At 39.2% G+C, this 15,370-nt stretch overlaps 1 protein-coding gene across 6 annotated transcripts in view; it reads left to right on the top strand.

The window, feature by feature from the left end:
• The window catches only part of LRCH3 (leucine rich repeats and calponin homology domain containing 3), a 118,280-nt gene extending 103,003 nt beyond the window's left edge, over window positions 1–15,277 (top strand). For 4 of the 6 annotated variants that reach the window (XM_049628327.1, XM_049628325.1, XM_049628322.1 and 1 more), the window contains 2 exons: window positions 5,912–5,989; window positions 9,523–12,342. In XM_049628327.1, coding sequence (XP_049484284.1) covers window positions 5,912–5,989; window positions 9,523–9,723 — 279 coding nt within the window. In that variant the 3' untranslated portion in view covers window positions 9,724–12,342. The other 2 variants (XM_049628326.1, XM_049628323.1) reach the window with 1 other exon arrangement.
• Window positions 15,278–15,370: the final 93 nt, after the last annotated feature.

Below are 15,370 nucleotides of genomic sequence, written 5' to 3'. Positions count from 1 at the left end.
TCAGACTAGATGGGGCACATTCAAGGTGGTAAACTGCTGTTTGGTTGTTTAATAGGCATAGGTGTTACGAGTACAGTTAACATTCTTAGAAGTGCACTAGTAAATCATATCAAAAATCATGACAAATATTGTAATATGACAGCTCACTGAAGGAACCATATCACCAAGGTAGATAACCTATAAAAATTCTGAATCATTTCAAATTTCAGAATAGTGAAATTGTTTATTTCTTACTCCTTTAGGTATAGGTTATGCTCTTGTTGAAATCTTCTTCTGCAAAACCTACATAAGATTTCTATTCAGATCAGGTTGTTCATTAAAGAATTAGAACAGGCTATGCATGGCTATTTAAAACCATATGTTATGTCATCCAAACTTCTGGAGAAGCTTTTGGGAATAGCAGGTTCTCCGAGATTTGACTTAAGGCAAAATCATGAGTCCTTCTGCACTCCAGAGTGATAGGGAGTCTAGCCGATGGGTCCTTTTGACTAGCTATTCTGTTGGACACATACAGGCAGGGATTTGTAGCCTGGGATCAAGCACTTTTAGGGCTCCATGAACTCCCCAATTTGCATGCATGTGTATTCTTCTCAAGAAAAGATTCACAACTTTCATCAGACCATAAGGAGTTTGATTGTAGTTATGAAATACTGGTCTACATCCCTGGAAATGAGATATATGCTAAAGGAAGAAATGGCTAGGGAGAGAGCTGATTGATTGTTCCTCATTCCTCTTCACCTTTATCAGTCAGAGCTCTACTGTCTACAGGGAAAATCTCAAAGGAAGTTTCTATTCTGCTTCCCACCCCCATCTGCTCCCCCTCTCCACACAAACACAGACATCTTTTATGTCTTAAGGTGCTAGTAGTCTTCATGGAGGTAATGTTGAGTTAGTCTCCATGATCACTATTCTGACTGACCTTTTCTTTTCCTTTTTTCTGAGATGGTGGTGATTCCTGAACCAGTTTTAACTTAGTGACATGACCTCCATTTTTTAGCCTTTCTTTTGCATGGAAACCAAGTTGTTTTTCTACCTATGCAGTCAGACCTATTTCACTCTCCCCTCCATAGATGTTGGCATCTGAATGGTAGAGTTTCAGAAGTGTAGGGGCCCTTCTTTTGTAGAGTACATGGTGCCCTGTGTGCACATCCCCAGCCTTCTCTCCCAGACTCAGATCAAGATCCTGATTTGCTTAGCTAAGGTCCGTTGGTAACAGGAGAAGCTAATTACATTGTTTCTACTTCCATTTTTACAGGCAGACAGGGAAGCTGGTATAGGGAGAGAGAATTTCTAGCCAATGAAAAATTCTCCTAAGTGAAAAGCAGTTGTCTTGTGTTTTCTTAATTTGCCCAACTTCCCTTAAAGTTAAGCCTTTGTCATGATAGCTTTCACCACAGTAACTTTTTCTTTATGCATCAGTTCACCTTACCTCCCTCTTTAGCCAGGAGTTGAGAAGACCACAGCATCACTTGTGCAGGGAGCACCTTGCTCTTTCACATGTAAAAAGTAGAAGAGAGTGAAGGAGCCCAGCCCCAGTTTGAATTAGCCAATTTGAACCCCCATGCTGTTTTCCTCCTTATGTTAAGTAGGTCCTGATTCTACTGTTTCACTCTTTAAAAAAAAAACAAAAAAAACACTTTTTAAAAAAAATTTCTTTTAATATTCATTTATTTTTGAGAGAGACAGAGTAAAAGTGGGGGAGGCACAGAGAGAAAAAGAGAGAGACACACAGAATCTGAAACAGGCTCCAGGCTCTGAGCTGTCAGCACAGAGCCTGACGTGGGGCTCAAACTCATGAGCCGTGAGATCATGACCTGAGCTGAAGTCTGACACTTAACTGACTGAGCCACCCAGACACTGCCAAAACAACAGACTTTTTTGCTTCGATGATAGAAGAACTTGGCATAGGAAAGAATGGGTACTCTCCTGGAAACCTAATGCCTATCCTCTTTCTGGACCTTTTTGAAAGTTTTTCAATTTGAAATTTAAAAATTATTATTGGGGTTCCTGGCTAGCTCAGGTTGGTGGAGCTTATGACTTTTTTTTTTTTTTTTTTTAATTTACATCCAAGCTAGTTAGCATATAGTGCAACAATGATTTCAGGACTAGATTCCTTAATGCTCCTTACCCAATTAGCCCATCCCCCCTCCCACAACCCCTCCCATAACCCTCTGTTCTCCATAAGAGTCTCTTATGTTTTGTTCCCCTTCCTGATTTTATATTATTTTTGCTTCCCTTATGTTCATCTGTTTTGTATCTTGAAGTCCTCATATGAGTTAAGTCATGTGATATTTGTCTTTCTCTAATTTCACTTAGCATAATACCCTCCAGTTCCATCCACGTAGTTGCAAATGGCAAGATTTCATTCTTTTTGATTGCCAAGTAATACTCTGTTGTGTGTGTGTGTGTGTGTGTGTGTGTGTGTGTGCCTACACACACACACACACACACACACACACCCCACATCTTCTTTATCCATTCATCCATTGGTGGACATTTGGGCTCTTTCCATACTTTGGCTATTGTTGATAGAGCTGCTATAAACGTTGGGTGCATGTGTCCCTTCGAAACAGCATGCCTGTATCCCTTGGATACAGTGCATTTGCTAGGTTATAGGGTAGTTCTATTTTTAGTTTTTTGAGAAACCTCCATACTGTTTTCCAGAGTGTCTGCACCAGTTTGCATTCCCACCAACAATGCAAAAGAGATCCTCTTTCTCCGCATCCTCGCCAACATCTGTTGTTGCCTGAGTTGTTCATTTTAGCCATTCTGACAGGTGTGAGGTGGTATCTCATTGTGGTTTTGATTTGTATTTCCCTGATGATGAGTGATGTTGAGCATTTTTTCATGTGTCGGTTGGTTTTCTGGATGTCTTCTTTGGAGAAGTGTCTCTTCATGTCTTTTGCCCATGTCTTCACTGGATTATTTGTTTTTTGGGCGTTGAGTTTGATAAGTTCTTTATAGATTTTGGATACTAATCCTTTACCTGATATGTCGTTTGCAACTATCTTCTCCCATTTTGTCGGTCGCCTTTTAGTTTTGCTGATTGTTTCCTTCGCTGTTTGGAAGCTTTTTATTTTGTCCAATAGTTCATTTTTCCTTTTGTTTCCCTTGCCTCCGGAGACGCGTTGAGTAAGAAGTTGCTGCGGCCAAGGTCAAAGAGGTTTTTGCCTGCTTTTTCCTGTCTTACATTTAGGTCTTTCATCCATTTTGAGTTTCTTTTTGTGTACAGTGTAAGAAAGTGGTCCAGGTTCATTTTTCTACATGTTGCTGTCCAGTTTTCCCAATAAGCGTTTGCTGAAGAGACTGTCTTTATTCCATTGGATGTTCTTTCCTGCTTTGTCAAAGATTAGTTGGCCATACGTTTGTGGGTCCATTTCTGGGTTCTCTATTCTGTTCCATTGATCTGTGTGTCTGTTTTTATGCCAGTACCATACTGTCTTGGTGATTACAGCTTTGTAATACAGCTTGAAGTCTGAGCTTATGACTCTTGATCTCGGGGTTGTGAATTCAGACCCCATGTTTGGTCTACATAGAGATTACTTAAAAAAATAAAATATTTAAAATATTTTTTTAGTTATTATTTTCCTTTCATCCCACCTTTTTATTATTTTATTATTTTTTTTTTAATTTTAACATTATTATTATTATTTTTTAATGTTTATTTATTTTTGAGACAGAGAGAGACAGAGCATGAACGAGGGAGGGTCAGAGAGAGAGGGAGACAGAATCCGAAGCAGGATCCAGGCTCTGAGCTGTCAGCACGGAGCCCGACGCGGGGCTTGAACTCACGGACTGTGAGACCTGAGCCGAAGTCGGCCGCTTAACCGACTGAGCCACCCAGGAGCTCCAACGTTATTTAGTATTGTGAGACAGAGCATCAGCAGGGGAGGGGCAGAGAGAGGAAGACACAGAATCCGAAGCAGGCTCCGGGCTCTGAGCTGTCAGCACAGATCCTGACGTGGGGCTTGAACTCAACAACTGCGAGACCATGACCTGACCCGAAGTCAGACGCCTAACCAACGGAGCCACCCGGGGTCCCCTCCCACCTTTTTATTTTTTATAATAAAGTCAATCCTAGCCCCTGCTGCCTCTTGCAGGTTTAGATTATAATAGTTGCTTCAAACACTATCATGTATTTATCACATTTCCCCTCTTTTCATGATGGAGTATCATATTCCATCTTTGAAGAAAGTCCAGGTATTCACAAATGAAACCTTTGTTTTCTAGAGATGGTTAAGGCTTCCATCTGCTAACCTGTGTGAAAACTGTAAGGCAGAGTTTGTGCAGACATTTGGCTTCCATGCCTGATGCTTAAACGTATTGAAAACCAGTCCATGAATTTGAACACTTGAGTTTGTTAAACATTCTGGGAAATGGAATTCATATTTCTTTCTTACGTTATAACCCATAGGTGAAAAACTTTTTGACAACTTTAGGTCATGTGATACAACTCTGTTTTTAGTAAGAGATCTGTTCAGAAAAACAAACTTACTAATTAGAAATTAGGGAAATCTCCTATGGGAAATGTTCATCCTTCAGAAAACAGGTTCTTTAGTCCAATCTTTTAAAATAGAAATGTTTGGGGACCCTGGATGGCTCAGTTGGTTAAGCATCTGACTCGATTTCAGCTCAGATCACAATCTCACAGTTCTGGAGTTCAAGCCCCTTATCGGGCTTTGCACTGGTGGTGCTGAGCCTGCTTGGGATTCTCTCTCTCTCTCTCTCTCTCTCTCTCTCTCTCTCTCTCTCTCTCAGGATTCTGTCTGCCCCTCCCCTGCTTGTGCTTTCTAAATAAATAAAATTTTAAAAAAATAATAAAGTAAAATATAAATGTTTAAAAACTTTTCGTATTACCATTGAATAGAGACATGATGCATCTGTAACATATGTCTGAGCAAAAGCTATTGGTTTTCTAAAATTATCTTCTTCTAGGGGCACCTGGGTGGCTCAGTCGGTTAAGTGTCCTGGGCTCAAGTCATGATCTCACAGCTCGTGGGTTCAAGACCTGTGTCAGGCTCTGAGCTTCAGCACAGAGCCTGGAGCCTGCTTCAGATTCTGTGTCTCCCTCTCTGCCCCCTCTCCCCCATTCGTACTCATTCTCTCGCTCTCTCTCTCTCCTAAAAATAAACAAACATTAAAAATTTTTTTTTTTAGAAAATTATCTTCTGTTAATAAAGGCTGCAAGAAAATGAACCAAAGTGTTGACTGTGATTGTATTTGAATGATGAGGTTGTGGGTAATTTCCTTCCTATTCCTACATATTTTCTTTACCGTATATTGTTTTAAAATGGCAAAAAAATTAAACAACTATCCCCCTAAAATTTCTCTGTATTTAGCACTTGCCTTACAAAAATCAAAGTAAAATGTCTAAAGTACAGAGTGACAAACTGTGGTCCAAGGCCAGCACCTATTTTTGTAAATGAAGTTTTACTGGAACACCTTTTTGCGTATATATTGTTTGCAGTTGCTTTCAAGCTCTTAGCAGATCATATGGCCATAAAGACTAACAGATTTATTATCTAATCCTTTAAGGAAAAGTTTGCTGACCCTATGGTCTAGAGTGCTGAATTGATGAAGGAATTGTGAGAAGAGTATTTTTAAAATAAAAAATTTTTTTTGGGCGCCTGGGTGGCGCAGTCGGTTAAGCGTCCGACTTCAGCCAGGTCACGATCTCGCGGTCCGTGGGTTCGAGCCCCGCGTCAGGCTCTGGGCTGATGGCTCAGAGCCTGGAGCCTGTTTCCGATTCTGTGTCTCCCTCTCTCTGACCCTCCCCCGTTCATGCTCTGTCTCTCTCTGTCCCAAAAATAAAAAATAAAAAAAAATAATAATAAAAAAAAAAACGTTGAAAAATAAAATAAAAAATTTTTTAAAACTTTGGTAATAACACCACATTTTCCTTTCTTTGTAGCCTAAATTAACAATGGCAAAATGCAGGCGGAATGTGGAGAATTTCCTAGAAGCTTGCAGAAAAATTGGTGTACCTCAGGTAATAAGTTTAATATTTTTTATATTGCCTAAATGACGCTACCATCTCCCCATCTCAGACTTCAGTATTATTTTTCTAAAATTTTTCAGAAGTGTAAGTATCTAAAATCTTAGAGGACTAGCTCTGAACCACATTGATGACTACTAACATGATTTTGTGTTACTAGAGTCACTCAGTATACTTCTTAGCAATTTTCCTTAATTATTTCCAAGGACTGAGCAAAAAAATAATACACATATAAATCTAAATTTATTGTAATAAGTAATTCATGCTAAATAATCAAAATTGTTACTCTGTTTTCCTAAACGTTCCTACTTGCTGTTGGACTTGTATACATCTTCATCCACAAGAGTCTCTGCTTCAAAGTGAGTGCATCTCAGACTGAGAATGCTCCAGTTGGTTTCAGGTTTTTGAACACTTACTTTAATACTTTTTAAAAATGTTTATTTTGAAATAATTTTAGACTTAGAAAAATGTTACAAAAAAGCACAGAGAGTTACTGTGTGTACTTTACGTGTACTGTTAACATCTATATAAACATAGTGTGTCATCCAAACTAACAAACACAGGGACAGTGCTGTTAGCTAAATGACAGACTTGATTCAGATTTCACTGGTTTTTCCACTAAGCTCTAATACTTTGGAATGTAGCACACAAGAGGCTATTTCTAGGGATCTGTCCTGCTCTTGAGATTTATTGTCTCCAGGTTCCTCAGTTACAGTTTCCTTGCCCTTTAATAAATAGTACAAATAGTTAAGCTCTATAGATGTAATTAATTAAGAGACATGAACTTCATACATTTGTTATTCAGTTATGCTTTTAAAACAATTGTGTTAAACCAACTAAGCATGGTACTCTTAAAAACTACTATATTTAATGACATGAGACATAGATACATTTAAAGAAATAACAACTTGGTACTATTTGATTTTTTTTTTCATTAACCATAATCCTTATAGTTCCTGTCATCATATCTGGTATCCAACCTTCAAGAAGAAAAACATGACTTTTTTCTATCACTTTCTTAATAAGCTGTCAGAACCCCAGGATTAGCCCCTGACTAAACTCCAATGTTTCTCTTGAACTTAAGCCCTTTGTCCTAACAGCTTTCATCACAGTGACTCTCTCTTTACCTGGCCGCCATTCCTCTCTCTTAGTTACCTTGAGTTGAGGCGGTCACAGCACCACTTGTCCGGTGGGCGGCCTTCTCCCTCAGCTCTTGTACATGTTGCAGAGTGGAAGAGAAAGAGTCCAGCGCCGTAGAGCATTAGCTGGAGTCAGTTCCCATGATTGTTTTTCCCCTTTGATTAAGTAGATTGTAATTCTACTAGTTATTTTTCACTGTTTTCTTTTGTGGCTTTTTTTTTTTTTCAAACCCGAGTTACAAAAAGAACCGAAGTTTACATTTTTGGTAGTTAGCAAGAACCTGTTTTTGTTCCTGTGGACAAATGAAAGCAGATTTTTCATTTTTATATCATATTGTTTTCTAGACTCATCATCTCTTTTAGAACAAACCATTTTTAAACATAGTAAGAGAGCATCAATAAGGTTTCTAAGCAAATAGTGTGCATTTTCTCCATATTAATAAGCAGGTCCTAATATTCGTGTACACACAGTAACGGTCAGTGCTTTCTTCTGTCTTTGAAGATGTTCCTACCTAATCATCACATTACACAAGCATGCCCAGGACCTGCCCCAATGCCATAACACATGTCTTAGAATAAAAGAATGTGGTGTGGGTTAGTGCAGGGAATGGGAACCCGAGAGAGGATAAGAGTAACTGAAAAGAGGCACTGCATACCCAGAGAGAAGAGCACTGGAAACATCCCCAAACAGCAAGACAGGTTCGAGACTTGGCCTACATCAGACCTGTTAAAGGTGCTGTTTAGCACTTTTACAGTCATTTTACCTGTCCTCTGGGCTTTAGAGAACCACCCTGTGTCTCAGATTTCAAGTCATACGCTCAGATTCTTTCAGAATGTACCTGCCAACAGTCAGCAAAATATAGTCTGCCTTAAAGTGTACATTTAATTCAGCATTTGCCAACCAATGGGTAACAGTATTTATTGTGGGCCAGCCTGTCCCTGTTCCTGCTATGCTGTTTGAAGGCAGGAGACAGAAAAAATACAAATTTAAAAGACTAGGTATTTTTCCAGGGTGGTTAGACTGAGGTTCTTGACACATCCTTCCTCCCTCTCAGTCTCCCCACCCGAAAGAGGAAGTGGACAATCCCGGAGGCCACCTCTTCCTCTCTGCTTCTGCCTTCCACCCCAGTGTCGACCACCATCACTACCACCACTACCACTTTGAGATGGGTTCCTGTTACGATGCTGCTTCTGTTAAAAAATTAGTCATTTGCTTAAAACAGAGTGAAGGAAAATGAATAAATACAGAAACTCATAGGTTTAAACTAACCTCAGTTTAGTCCCTCTGCCCCAGGAGGAAAGAAGAAACCTGTACCTCTTCCTCTTCCTTTGTCCTCCCCTATGTCTGGGCATTCTGATCTTTACCTAAATACCCCCACGTCTGTTTGACTTGTAATGTCACTTTTGAAAATGTATAACATAAAACTTAATATTGCAAATATTTGCCAGATTTTATGTCCAGAGAATATGTATAAAGGTGAACAATTTCCCTTCTCAATATAACTTCTGAAGTGTTTATGAGTTGTGAATGAAACTCTAAAGAATAAGGTGACTCTTGAAAACCTCTGATAAGGCTCGGCATGTGGGTATTCTCTTTATTATTATACTTTTATTAAGTATGTTACATTCAGAAAACTATAATGGGTGATAAAAATGTCTATTTGAGTCCAGTATCTTATGTCCTAGAATTACTATATGTTATGTGTTAAAGAATATTTTCCTGTTCTCCAGTCCAATTGTGTTTTTATTTACTTAATTTCTTCACCTATGAGCTGGAGGGTCTGGCCCCTTACCACTCTAGATTCATTTTTTATATACTAGTAACTTGGACTTGGTGAAGATGAAAGGAATATTGATGTGATTTTGAGAGGAATACCAAATCAGTCAGTACACCTGGCTTCCAGGTAGTAAGTTTCCCTGATTATTAGGCTCTCCTTATTCTTTGACCCTCCTCGATTTACCTGGCTTTCTCTGAACACTTACCTCTCCTCAGCCCACGTGCAGGTTTGGTCCTGCTTTCTGGCCCATTCTTTTTTTGTTAATAGGGAAAAATGAGTCTGGATAGAGGTTGCCTGGCATAGACCTCACTCACCATTTGTAGGCCTCACATCACCCAGTTCTGTTCAGTTTCCTGAGTGTTCGTACTGGTCACCAACAAGCCAGTTTTATTCTGCTGTTTAGTAGTGAAAGCAAGCTCAGCACAAAGAGGGGTGTTTGTGGTTTTGTTTTTTAGCATTTTATTTTCATTCTTCAAAATAAAAAATGTTACTAGGATGTGTTTCTGTGAGTATGACTGAGATGATCATATTGAATTCTATACTGAAATCTGTATTTCTGAACCACTGACTTTGTTTTTCTGTTTTCCTTTCCTGCTCACACTTTGGACAGGACAATCTTTGTTCCCCTTCTGACATCCTTCAGCTAAACCTCAGCGTTAAAAGAACTGTTGAAACACTACTTTCTCTTGGGGCACATTCAGAAGAATCCAGTTTTGTCTCTCTGTCTATCCAGCTTTTGGGTTTTGTGGCATTTTATTGTACTTTAATGTTAACTCTCTGTCTGCTTTATTACGGGATCTTCCCCCTCTAGCTGAAAGATTGCACTCCAGTGATTTTCCACCTCATTCCTGTGTTTGGTAAAGGAGGTTTGTTTCTTGTTACCAAGTATTTACATACGTGTTTTTTTTTTTTTTTTCTGGCTATCAAACAGCCAACCAGTAAAGCAGATAAATCCTGTCCCCCTGTGTCCAGATGAACAGTCCATCACATTAGTAAGCATTGATGATTGCTAACAGAGCAAAACACCAGTGTTTTTTCTTCTGGTGATTTGTCATTTTCCTGGCCTGTGTCCTTTTTCCTCTTATCACAAGTGCTGAGGTGCCTCTGATACAATCCTGCACCTGCTCTTAGAATAAGACTTAGGATATAATATGACGTAATAAAATTCCGAAGTGGCCATTTTTCCAACGTCTTCAACAACGGCTCATAAAGAAAATAGTTGCATCCTCTCCAGTTGAGGAGGCAGCTGGTCACTAAGATCTCTGCATTGAGCTGTGCCCGAAAATCCTGCGGTATCCTGTATTGTGAGGCACAGGTCCATGTAACCATTTGCTGTCTGCACATCTGGAAGCACTGACCATTTAGTCTTAGTAATTTTAATTTGATCAGAATGTGCAGTCCAAAAATCAGGTAGGTTCCTTAGATCGCTATTCTGAGCCCAGTGTGTACATTTAAAATAGTCCACAACAAGCAGATGGTCTGGAGCTGACCTTTCAGGAGTAGGCACCTGTCCAGATTTACTGTGTTTGTTATCAATGAACTAGCTTCACCTCTAGAACCCTATTTATAATTTAAAATAGAAATGTATGTAATTTACAGTATACTTGAATCATCTTAATAGGTGAACTTGTACTGAATTAGGCTGTTCAGGAGGTTGTATCTGAACAGTAAGAACAGGTAAAGTATCAGGCAGCGGTCTCTGCTTTGTACCCAAGGCAGTGAGTTTTATCGTCTTCAGGATGTCCTAAATATGTAAGCTGCTGGCCTTAATGCTTGAAACTACTTCATGATTGCATTCAGATTCTAGTTCTCATAAATAGGGTTTCTGAACATTCAGGAATCTACTGAACTCAAATATGAAGGGGAATTGCAGGAAACATAACAAACACCTTGTTGTAGAAGTCAGCCTGAGGGTGTGATTGCTTTGGTTTTCTTACATATTAAATGGGACAGTTCTTTAACACATTAAAAAACTGTTTACTATTAATGCTGAAATATTGGCCTGACCACTGTGTTGAAAACCAGTTTTATATAGTAGTGGTGCCTTCCAGAGTTTGGAAGGCTTGCTTTGTTCTATTTTTAAGATGTCTCGGAGTCAAAGACCATTCGGTTTTGTGGAGTTTTGTCCCTTTAGAAGATAAAACACGTGGTCTTGCAGGGGGTTAGTTGTACATTCTCTTCAGAGCACACAGCGTTCCCTCCAAGCTGGCTGGCAGGTAAATGCACATCTGGAAAGCATAAGCCTCTGAGGCAATGTCTAAACCGCAGGCAGCAGTGTGGGGCACTATGGAGAAGGGATCAGGGAATTGGCCTCAGAGAAATTATGCTTCCCCAAGAGCAAAACACCCTGCAGGTTCATTTTAGAATAGTTCATCTGTATTGGCAGTGGTACTCAAAGTATTTATACAGAGTTGTTAGTTTTATAAGGTCAAAAGATTGCAGTTACCTTGTTTTATCAGGATAAGTATTAAAGTTTTAAGCGCAAGTACCAATAACTGTTCAAAATAAATGTTATATTTTTTATCGCAACTAATTTTGTGAAACTTCCTAATAATACAGTAAGTGCCATTGAAAAGTCCAGTTATCTTTTTTAATAAATATGTGTAGTCTCCTTTTTAGTGGGACCAGAATTCTACCTTCTGTCTTTTGTGAGAGCAGTGTCTGTTTTTCTGAATATTTAATCTTAAAAGAAACACCAATGATAGGTGTTATCCTTAAACCCTGCCTTTTTCTCTCTCAAGAAAGGCTTAACCAAACGTTACTGAGGCAAACACAGTAGAAGTTTTTAACTTCCTTAAGCAAACATATAAACACTTTTCAAATATATGGTGATTGAGGTATTCCTGACTAAACTCACATCATAGATCTCCAGCATAATTTAATCCATTAAATACCAGGATATGAAATACTTCCATTTCTTCTATAACAAGCTGGTGGGCATCCTCCCTGCAAGCAGTCTGGCTTCTGGCAGGAAACTATCTTGTGTTCCTTTGGTGTATGATTTCCAGAGCACTTTCTCCTACAGTGTCCTATCTGTCAGGCCTGAGCCATCTGGTAACTTGGAACTGCTTTTCCATTTTCTCCACCTCATTTTACTGATCTGCATTGATCTTTTATGTATCAGGAATGAAGGATGTTGCTTTTACTCCATAGTATTTTGTTATCCTCTGTTGTATGTAGAAGTGTATGTAACTTGTCCTTATTCCAGTTTTCAAAATGGTCCGTTTGTACTTTTAGTTGTTTTAATAAAGTGATGGTGTCAGGTACCATCTCTGTGTAACTCCTGTTAACAGAGGCCAGTTTCCCAGACTGACTCTTCATATCTCAGTTGACTATTATGAGGGAGAGAAGAGATGCTTATTTTTCCTTTTTAGTTTGTTGATGTTCATCCTGTTTTCTCTTTTGTTTGTTTTTATGTTACGTCGTTCCATTTCAGGAGCAATTATGTTTGCCTCTCCACATTTTAGAAGAGAAAGGTTTGAGCCAGGTTGCGGTGACGGTCCAGGCTCTCCTGGCACTTGCCCCCCCCAAGCAGCAGCACCCGTCATCTGCTGTGTAAGGACCCCCAGCACCTGGGCGTTGGCCTGGCCAAACCGGAGCAGGACGCGATTGCTGCTGCCAGCCGTCTGCTTAAACAAAGCTCTTAAGTGTTCTTAAAAAGGACTGTTTCCATGATTCCTAACAGGAATATTTTGCTTCATGCCTCCATTTTAGGGGAGGTTATATCCGTTTCCATTGAACTGTTTAGGAAGACACGGTTGGTTTTCACAAATGAAACTTAATTCTGTCATTACTGAGAACGCAACACTGAAGCCTAAACTGGCTGTGCTTTTCCTAGAGAGTAGGCTTGTCTCACATACCAGAAAGAAATCTCCTCAAAAGGCTATTTCGCTCCCCTGAAAGCACAGACATGCTATTATCTTTACCTGTTTCCTGTTTCTGGAGTCCTCTGGTTTCCAAAACTGGTTGTTCATTAGAATCTCCTGGAGCATTTGTTAAAATGCAGAGTCTCATTTGGTAGGTCTAAAGCGAGGCCTGGGTATCTGCATTTTCAACAGATGTGGTAGAGACCACTGTCTCAAGGTAGATATTTGTATGATGTGGGGAGTAATGACTCCACTCTGTCAGCCACATTTAAAATCAAAAGCTATATATTAAGATTATTTGGACTGTGCAAGGCAAGACAAAAATAACAGAACTGGGTTTTTTGGACAAAATACTTATGTCCAGGCAGAACAAATATAATGTAGAAGGCCTAGATTTTTATGTAGGAAAACCATTTCAGAGAGTTAAGTTGTATATAAGGCCAGAGTCATAGGCCACCCCCCTACGCAGGCTGGCCACCACCACTTAAAGCTTGGTTCTGTGTGACATCCTGCTATTCTCCACACTTTATAAACAGCACTCTCCACACAGGTTCCAAATCCTTAGGCTGGTAACAGGCACTACTCACCATTTGCATTGAGCCCTCCCATCCTCTTCCCCCCTTGCTGCTCCCGGGATACCTGGACCTGCACACACCTTCCACCCACAGCAGAATACACTTCCGGCTCCCTGACTAATGGAAGATTATGAAAACAAAGCAAAGGAAATAAAGGAAAAACCAAGTTTCTTAATTTCTTTCAGGTAACAGCTGGTTTCCGTGGCTGAATCAAGCCAGTTTCCGTGGCTGAATCAAGCCACTTGTGGCATCTTAAAAGCAGCGTGCTGTGTATCTAGTTCATCTAACTCTACCACTCGTGCCTTCTTTACTCAATCATGGGCCAAGTGAAAGGGCCCAAGATCTCATGTAACAAAGCTGGGAGCCTTTGTTCAGGTTTAAGCCACTAGGGTCTTTCTTACCCTGTATTTTGAACCCCTTTTAGTTGTCAGCATATCTTTTGGTATTCACTGCCTTTATAAACCAGGTAAATAGACTTAGTGAAGATACTAGTTATCCGGGGTTGTGAATTGTTCTGGATTTACTTTACCAATGCATGCATTTGAGCAAAATGTTCTCTATCACGTGATGCAGCATCCCAAAAGTAAAATCATGGAGTATCTGGTCAAAATAATGTTTTCTCCCTGTTCTCACAGGGAAACAAATTCAGCAGAACATTACCACTTTGTCCAAGTTTAATATTAAAGAACATAAAGCATCTGAGCTCAAAACCCAGTCCTTCACTGTTCTTACAGAACAAAAGTAAAATGTCTTTTAAGTGTTTAGAGCCAGACCCCATTATATTTACAGTTCCAAACATACCCACCAATTGGGACTTGTTTAGAATTTGTGTGCATTTTTAAACTATAGGTATTTCTCCTTCTAGTCAACATTAAACCTCAGTACAATCTCTGAATAATAGAAGTCATTTGAAACTCAGCAAAGAACAGGACTGTTTTGTCACCTACTATACAAGAATAACCCCAGAAGACATACATAATACAACATTTGGGACATTTGCAACTAATTATCCCATATGAATAAATGGAAATTTCCACTTATTTCACATTTCACACATAACGTGAAACCTTATTAATGTATTCTTATCAAACTAATTCAAATTTATATTTGAATTGCTAGAAAAAAATTGTGTACAGTTTTGGTTGATAATGAAAGAAAAATATCAAGCATATTGAATTTCTCTCCTTTGTCAAGATGCAGAAACATTTCATGATGGTTTTGTTGAAAAATTTTTGTATTCAGTGTTTTGTATGTACTTAAAAAAAACTGGAAAGAAAATTTCACATTTAGCCTTGCTAGACTGCAGTGTAAGATGAAGACGATGTTGTAACAGTTCCACCTGACCATTTGTGAGCTTCCTGCTGAAGCGGTGACCAGCCCAGTGCTTGAAGTGTGAACAGAGAAAAGGCTAAAGTGCCCACCCAGCAGGGCCCCTGCCAGCTACGGACATCGTAAGTCAGCCAGGTCTCTGGAAATAAATAACTTATGGGCGGAGGGGCCTTTGTATTTAGCTAGAACAGAGTAGGGGGCTTCTTAGCAGGTCACTTTCTTTAATAGCTTTTTAAAATACAGCCTTACAGCTAATCGAGGAGTCTGATTTCTCTTACTTGCTACAGCTCAGCAGTGACTAATGATGTGTGACTGTGCTGACGAGTATGATGAATTTTTAACAACTAAGCGCTTAAAATGGTTATAGAAATGAAGGAAAACATGGATATTTAGAACCCTTTTTATATAAGTATTGCAGTAAAATGGTTTACAGCAGATTTCATTTTATTTCTGAAAATGTTGTAAACATGTAATTAGTGAAAGATTTTGTAAAACATTGTCCTATATTTGTGTGTCTGTAAATATAATGCATAAGTTCTAAGTATAAATATGTCAATATCATGTATGTTATTTTAAATTGCCTGTATGCCACCTTACACGTTGACATTAAAATAAAAGCCAACACTTCAATAGCGTGAAATAAAGGCTGATTTGAAAATGTTCATACCTAAAGCATGATTTCCTTGGC

Source organism: Panthera uncia, chromosome C2, assembly GCF_023721935.1.
Source record: "Panthera uncia isolate 11264 chromosome C2, Puncia_PCG_1.0, whole genome shotgun sequence".
Classification (NCBI taxonomy): Eukaryota; Metazoa; Chordata; class Mammalia; order Carnivora; family Felidae; genus Panthera; species Panthera uncia.
Note: the sequence above shows the minus strand (reverse complement) of the source record. Positions and strands in the feature narration are given on the sequence as shown.